Source organism: Chelonoidis abingdonii, chromosome 2 (genome assembly GCF_003597395.2).
Source record: "Chelonoidis abingdonii isolate Lonesome George chromosome 2, CheloAbing_2.0, whole genome shotgun sequence".
Classification (NCBI taxonomy): domain Eukaryota; kingdom Metazoa; phylum Chordata; order Testudines; family Testudinidae; genus Chelonoidis; species Chelonoidis abingdonii.
Window position 1 is genome coordinate 166,975,733 of NC_133770.1, and position 7,982 is coordinate 166,983,714.

Here is a 7,982-nt window from a genome sequence, read left to right on the forward strand (position 1 = left end):
ATATCAAAAAACCTGTGACTGACATTTTTTATTCCCAAATTTTAGTGTTTTTAATTAGGTACTTTCTTCATGTCCATTCTGCATGAGGGAAAGGGTATGGGAGTCTCTGCCGGGAACTGTGACTCTCCACCACCATGAGGCAGGCCGGGCATCTCATTATCCTTTGCTATCTTGTCCCTCCTCCCCCTCCTCCACCAGGCTGTGAGCTTGGGCTGCCATCCGGCATAGGGGCACCAGTTTAATAATACTGCTTAGGGCCCCATAAATCCTAAGGATGGCCCTGTGTAGATGAAGGGCAGGCACAGAGCTGTCAGAGCAAACTCAGGCTGGTTTCTTATTAGCAGGAGAAAACAGGAAGTCAAATGGGCTCCAAAAGCAAAAAGGGTGAGTGTCTGGATGCTGAGCAATGTGCAGGGAAGGGTTGGATGGAATTAGAAAAGAGGTTGGAGGCACCAAGGGATGAAGTGAGAGACCCCAGGAAGAAGCTTTGAACAAGACCCAGATCTGAAGAGCAGATTGTTTCACAGTAAGAAATATTTTTAGTGTGATGACCATGGCTTCTGCTGCCCAGCTCCCATGAATATTAAATCTCCCACACTGAACTGTTCGTGCCCAGTGATCTAAACTAGGAAGAGAGAGATATCAATACAAAATGGACCCAAGTAAAAGGATCTTGAGATAGGCAAAGAGAGCAGCTGTCACAGCCAAGTACACAGAGAATTGCCAAGAAATTGAAGTTGATACATTCAAAGGCCGTAAAGAAGAGTGGAATCAGGGTAACAGGACACACTAGAATGGAAATTGCTCACTGACGTATATTTCTTCCTTCCTCATTTTCCTTTGACTAGTTACTTTCCCCCATGAATCGCTCTCTAGCTGCCTCTCTAACACAGTGCTTCCCTCTGCTGTCACTGGTTCTCTCCCTGATGTTTTCTACCATGGGGTAAGAAAGTTGTGCACAAATATCATCTGAATGTATGGAACCTGAAATGACTTCAATCCAGACTTCCAGTGGAACAGTTACAGAACTTTAACCATCACAATTAAAGAGCAGTTTTTACTACCTCAAATTCAAAGGGAACTGGACTGAAAGTGCAATCATCCACGTAGTCATTAGCCTTTCAGTCATTTCCACTGCAGTTTACCAGCCAACAGACTAAATGTTCCCCTCGTTGACTCTTTGATCTCTCTCCTGTCCCTGTTATCTCATTAATTGTCCCCCAGAATCATTTAGTTCCCAGACCCTGTGGGGAGGTCCTTTAGCAGCGGACGGGTCCTGGATTCCAATAGGAACAAACTAAATGTCTTAGGTCTGGCTCTAAATGGACTGAATGCCTACTAGATTTGTGTCATGAGACTACCTTTTTTTCTGTCTTTTCTACAACAAAGACAAGTAAAAACTAAAAATTCAATTACTGCTGCTGACGCATGTCATATTTTCTGTATCATTTATGGAAAACTGTTTTCAGTAACTTAGCATTTCAGCTACCCCAACTGGTACCTCTGGGTATGTGATTATCTGATGCTTTCACAGGTGATACATGCCTTTGCACAGGGTCACAGACTCACAAAGCAGCGCAGAATAGGGCTCTGAAACATACTCACGTTTTCTGATCGAAGCTTCTTGGCTGGGCAGCCTCCGTCTATGGGATGTAGCATGTAGTAAAGTCTCACTTTGCTCGCATGTTTCCGACTCTGTGAAGGAAGAGCAAAAACTGGTGAGGCAACAAGCAAAACATTCTTACTGGACAGCAGAGAGAACCAAAACTTGAATGAGATTTATCAGCCCCCTTGATAAATATCAATCCTGAGATGCGAGAGGGGGAAACCCTTAGTGAGTAACTCCTACATTCAGAGAACATTTCACAGAGCTTCCACCATGACTGTGGAACAGAGTGCAATCCTGGAGATATTGTAAAGCAATCAGCTATAGAGATAAATGAATGCTGCCTTCAGTCCTGGTTGCCCAGCTCCATGAAGATCGAGCAGAAATGGAAAAGGTTCAGAGAATGGCAACACAAATTATTAGAGACAAAGAAAGATTTCCAGCCCAGGAAAGATTTAATAACAAAGGATTCGACATTTATATGAACAACTGGAACTTCCACAATTGCTGTACTTAAGAGAGGATAAAAATGTATAAGGGATATAAAACCTAATGCTCCAGGAAATAAGTAAATCAATAACTGCATAGGGTTAGGACAAAACTTCCCCTATGGGCAAATTATCAAATAATTGTGCATTATAGAGCTTTCATGCCTTCCTCTGAAGCATCCGATGGTGTCCGCTGCCAGAAACAGCATACTGGACTAGATGGACCTTGGTCTGAGCTGGCATAGAAATCCTGATTCTCCTCCTCTTCTTTTTTTAGTGGTAGTCTCAGATAAACCTTGCCCAATACTCTGAAAATATGGGAAGTTGATTGTTCCTTGAACTAAGCTCCACTGGCAGGGAAAAGACCCAAGTTAGTTCCATAGTTGTTAAAAAACAACTCTCCCACCCCCTGCCCCAAACAAATATTCTGCTCCCAAATGCTAATGCTCTGTTTTGTTTGATAACAGCCATCAATCTCTCAGGAAGTGGGAATAAAAGATCTGTGGACTTAAAGAAGAAAGATGCCCATCACCCACAGGCCCAGGTTCCATGTGGGGCACTAATTGCTCCACAACAAAATATACTATCAAGGAAAGAACTCTTCCCAGGTTAGCAACTTGGGGGCTGTTTTCCTTCCCCCAAGAATATTTAGGACAGTTGCTCTGCTTGCTCAGTAACTTTCCCAAAGAGTCTAGCCAGCAATCAATCAATATGTGCATAAACATAGCAGCAACCGCTGCCAAAGAGCCAGATGCGCCGCCCCTTCCCCTTGGCCGCCCCAAGCACCAGCTTGCTGCACTGGTGCCTGGAGCCAGCCCTGGCACTACCAGTGCTTCATGCTCTCAGGCAGGAAATAGAATGAGAAATCAGGATGAATGTTGAAGGGTGAAGGACCTGCTTGGACTTCAGGTCAGTCAAATGCAAGTGAACAATACAGTACACATACCAGTGGCACCAGGAAACCAACATGCTGACCATCTAAGACACAGACCAGAGGTGACAGGGTGCCTAAATACTACGATAATAGCCCCATGGCAAAGATCAGATGATTAGAGAGAGAGAGAAATAATAATGATTAGTCACTGTGACAGGTTTCAGAGTAGCAGCCGTGTTAGTCTGTATCAGCAAAAAGAATGAAGAGTGCTTGTGGCATCTTAGAGACTAACAAATTTATGTGAGCATAAGCTTTTGTGGGCTAAAACCCACTTCATCAGATGCATGTAGTGGAAAATACAGTAGGAAGACATATAGACACAAAGAACATGAAAAAATGGGTGTTGTCATACCAACTATAACGACAGTAATCCATTAAGGTGGGCTATTATCAGCAGGAGAAAAAAAACTTTTGTAGTGATAATCAGGATGGCCCATTTCCAACAGTTGACAAGAAGGTGTGAGTAACAATAGCGGGAAAAATTAGCATGGGGATATAGTTTTTACTGTGTGTAATGACCCATCCACTCCCATTCTTTATTCAAGCCTAATTTAATGCTGTCCAGTTTGCAAATTGATTCCAGTTCTGCAGTTTCTCGTTGGTGTCTGTTTTTCAAGTTTTTCTGCAACTTTTAGGTCTGTAATTGAGTGACCAGGGAGGCTGAAGTGTTCTCCGACTGGTTTTTGCATGTTATAATTCTTGATGTTTGATTTGTGTCTATTTATTCTTTTGAGTAGAGACTGTCCTGTTTGGCCAATGTACATGGCAGAGGGGCATTGCTGGCACATGATGGCATATGTCACATTGGTAGATGTGCAGGTGAACAAGCCCCTGATGGTGTGGCTGATGTGATTAGGTCCCCTGGCGTCCCTTGAATAGATATGTGGACCGAGTTGGCAATGGGCTTTGTTGCAAGGACAGGTTCTGGGTTGGTGTTTTTGTTGTGGTGTATGTGGTTGCTGGTGAGTATTTGCTTCAGGTTGGGGGGCTATCTGTAAGCGACAGTATCTCTACCAACAGTCTTAGGTTAGCTCAGGAAGACAGAGAGTAGCATCAACATTGTGTCATATATACAAAATAATTAAACAAAATCCTCTGATGGCAAGTATTTAGCAATATAAATTTTCCAGTTTTTAATGGCTGAAGATAAACAACACTGAGAGCAGTTAAACTCCAGACCTGGTTATTTCAGTTTCAGTTACAAGAAAAGTGACATTGAGGCAAAAAGAAAACTGGAAATAACAATTACTTGAAATTGCATTAAGGGTCAGTTTCATGCTATTTCTTGCATTAACAATTCTGCATTTTAAGCAAAGTCATTACTGTGATTCAAACCGTATTTGTTTCATGCTTCTAGGAGTGGCCAGTACCAACCTCCTTCTTGGTTAATTAAGCCCCTTGCCCCTTAGCGCTCCCAATTCTGCTAGAGACAAGACTCCTTCCCACATTTATTTTTATGTCTGACAGAACCCCAAGGCCTTCAAAGAGAGAGACTCTACAGCAGGGATGCAGAAGAGCCGTCTAATTTGTGACAGAGAACACACTTTGTGTAACGCTTTAATAAATCTCCTACATTATCAAGTTCTTCTGGCAAAGTCATACATCAGATATGCGTCTCCTTGAAATCCTGTGTTAACCCAGAGCAAGGAACGTCGGTCCACCCCAGCAGGATCTGCTGAGCAGGCACCCGGCATTCCCAAATTATTTGTGCAGCAGCAAAGTTTTCAGAGGGCTTGTTTTTGTGCAGAAGGGACAGAAACGTTTGGAGGTGCCTAGGTGGGATAATTCTTTTTCCAACCTCATAGGAGGGAGCTGGTAAATGCTAGTTCCACACTGTGTTCTGGACAGCTGAAAAGGGAAAATGAAATGTACTCCTCATATGAGTAAAAACCCTGTGATTTTTAATATATAAAGAAGGATTAAAGCTTCCACAGCAAGAGCCCTAAATTGCTGCAGACAAATTTTTAGGGCATAGCTTAATCAGAATCAGACTCCTTGTCTTCCTGTAGATCTAAGGGAAGAAATCTGCAGCTAACAGACACACAGACAAAATCCAGACATGCACAGCAGCTATTATTATGCAAACAGGTTTGTTCTGAATCTCCATTTTTGAGTGCCCTGCAGAACAATTGCACCACTATATTATAATTTCAGATCACAGATTTGCAATTTTAAAAAATTTAATTACCATTAAAGAGTGGCGGAACAGTTTTTCCATAGTGCGAACGTGGAGCTAAATTTGTATGCGTAAATGTGACTGTGCATTTTAAGCAGGATCATACAATAAATCAAAACAAACAAATAAAAAGATGGAACAAATCAGTGCAGATAAATAGTGTCACATATCTTTCCCCACCTCCTCCTCTTATAAGGCTTCAGAAAATGGATTTTCCCTGACAGACCTCAAATCTGTCTAAAACCAGTGTGGTTAGAGATAAATAGAGGAAAATTCAAATGCCTGTACTATCAAAGATTAAAAGTCAAGACACGTGATTAAGCAATTTAAAAATGACAGAGTTAATCCACTTGAATTTTAAAGGATTGAGCTGAGCAAGTCAGTCCCATATGTCACTGGTCCCACCGAGTTTCTTCCTTGAACTTGTAGCAATAGCATACGAACTTTTCTTTGTGTTTCACTCACTAGAGATCTGCATAACTGGACACCTGGGGCCTGCTCCAGTGCTCAGTAAAGTCAGTGCAAAGGCTGTCAATGATTTCAGTGGGCTTTGGATTGGGCCCGAACTGGGAAGGAAGTATTGAGCGTGACACTGATACTTCGCATTCGGACGCAGTACATAGCATTGAATGGGCCTTGTTCTCAGCTGCACTGTGGAGCACAGGTGCTTTGCACTGCACTGGCAGTGTAAAAGAGCACTGCCAGTGAATGAGAGTGTAATGCACAACCACTGTCAGTCCCCTTTGCACTGAGAGTGGTACGAACAAAAGAAAATCAGGCCCAGTGTTGTTATGACGCTCTGAAGATGTTAAGTAATTAATCGATGAACGCTCACATCCCCTGTCAGGAGGAGAATATCCCCATTTCACAGCTAGGGCAGGGATGCACCTAGCAGTTAATGGCCTGAAGTCACCGGGTATAGAGAGGACTCTGTTCCTCATGCGGTCCGACCCCAAGGGGCTTGGCCAGCGTCACACTGCACAGATGTGATGCAGCCAGGTAGTTCCTGTGGTTAAAACCTGGGACTGCACTCTCAGAATTCTGAGTTCTGTCACAGCTGTACCACACACTCCCTGGATGACCTTGGGAATGCCTCAGCTCCCCTGCTCTAAACGAGGATATTGATTCTCACCAGCCTCACTTGGGAGTGGCAAGGTTTGAATCCTTGTTAGGAACACAGACCCGGCCAGCCTAGATCAGACCCCAAATCCAGCTACACCTCTCCCACGATATAACGCTGTCCTTGGGAGCCAAAAAATCTTACCGTGTTATATCGAACTTGCTTTGATCAGCCAGAGTGCACAGCCCTGCCCCCCCGCAGCACTGCTTTACCGCGTTATATCCGAATTCGTGTTATATCGGGTTGCGTTATATTGGGGTAGGGGTGTAATTCAGCACCCTCCCTCTGACGATGCCCAGCACCAGAGGCTTGAGAGGAAGGTATAAGAACCTGGCAGTAGGAGATGTGGGAAAATCTGCCCCCATGGAAGTTTCAGCCTAACCCCTAATACAGACTGTTATATCCACTGTAAAATTTGTTATTTAGAACACTTTGTCATCATCACATGGAAAGAGCTGTGAGTGCAAAGTATTCTTACTAGGACAATGTGGCTTTTCTATTTTAGTCTGTTTAGTTCTACGCTTTGTGCAGTCTAGCTGTATGTAGCTATACTCTGCTGTCTGGCTCAGTTTATGTGCAGTATAGAAAAATTATTTTTAAAGATGAAAAGACAAGATTTTAATAAATCATTTTAAGTGTTCTTTTCTAGATGAGACAAAGTGCTGTGCAATAAGTGATCTCAAAACATCATCATTAAAAGGCAACCAAAGCTCCAACTCTATTTAAAACACCTTTATTATATCTTTAGAATTATACGTGCTGAAAAAGGGAGATTATAGGCTCTAGGCGTAACTTCAAAATCTAGATCAATAAAGATCCCTCACAGCTAACATTATCCAGCAGAGCTTTGCTGCTAGCCTAGAACTCAGGACCTACCCCAAACCTTTGCAGGTATTTAGTAAGCCTCTCATTTACTGTAAGGGCTAGGAGATGGTGCAGCAGATTTGTCAATCCACTTTATCTGTGGTACTTCCTGCATTTACATGTGTATTTATCACCTTAACAGCCTGTCAAGAGCAAAGTGATTATTTACAACATCCTGCTTGCAAACAGTCCTGCTGGTCCCTCCAAGCTGCAGACATGAAATCTGCAGCTTGGAGGTGTTGGAAAGGGTAAGTGTTAAGAGAGGTGGTGATATGGCACTGGCTGGCAGCTTCTCTGCTGCACTGTGCTCTGCAAAGAAATTAAAATGCCACTGAGCAGAACAAATTTCTTCAGGACAAAAGTGTTTTGAATGGAACTTGGAGGCCCAGTTGAACAGTTTCTATCCCTTCACCATGTTTCAGAGAACAAAGGGGCATGAAGACATTCAGATACTACAGCGGTGAGTACTGTCGATGCTAATAAATATATACAAAGTGCCCCATTTCCTCCTCGTTACATGCTTTCAGTCAGTTCTGTGTACAAAGATGCTGTGGGAGATCACTCCAAACTAAGGGTATGGCTACACTGGCAGTTTTGCAGCGCTGGTAGTTACAGCTGTGCTCGTACAGCTGTGTACGGCCAGCGCTGCAGTGTGTCCACACTGACAGCGACCAGCGCTGTTGTGAGTGGTGCATTGTGGGCAGCTATCCCACAGAGCACCTCGTCCCATTTTGTCGCTGTGGGTTGTGGGAAGGAGACGGAAGGGTGCGGGTCATTCCGCTTCCTGTTCCAAC

The 7,982-nt window shown here is 43.4% G+C and overlaps 1 protein-coding gene across 5 annotated transcripts in view; it reads right to left on the reverse strand.

Annotated features, from left to right (window-relative positions):
* The window catches only part of ZMAT4 (zinc finger matrin-type 4), a 193,951-nt gene that overhangs the window by 99,518 nt on the left and 86,451 nt on the right, over positions 1-7,982 (reverse strand). For all 5 annotated transcript variants that reach the window (XR_004372901.1, XR_004372904.1, XR_004372902.1 and 2 more), the window contains one exon: positions 1,606-1,695. Coding sequence is in view for 1 of the 5 variants with exons in the window: in XM_032774570.2 (XP_032630461.1) it covers positions 1,606-1,695 (90 nt within the window). In the remaining 4 variants the exon portion in view is untranslated. The remainder of the gene's footprint in view (positions 1-1,605; positions 1,696-7,982) is intronic.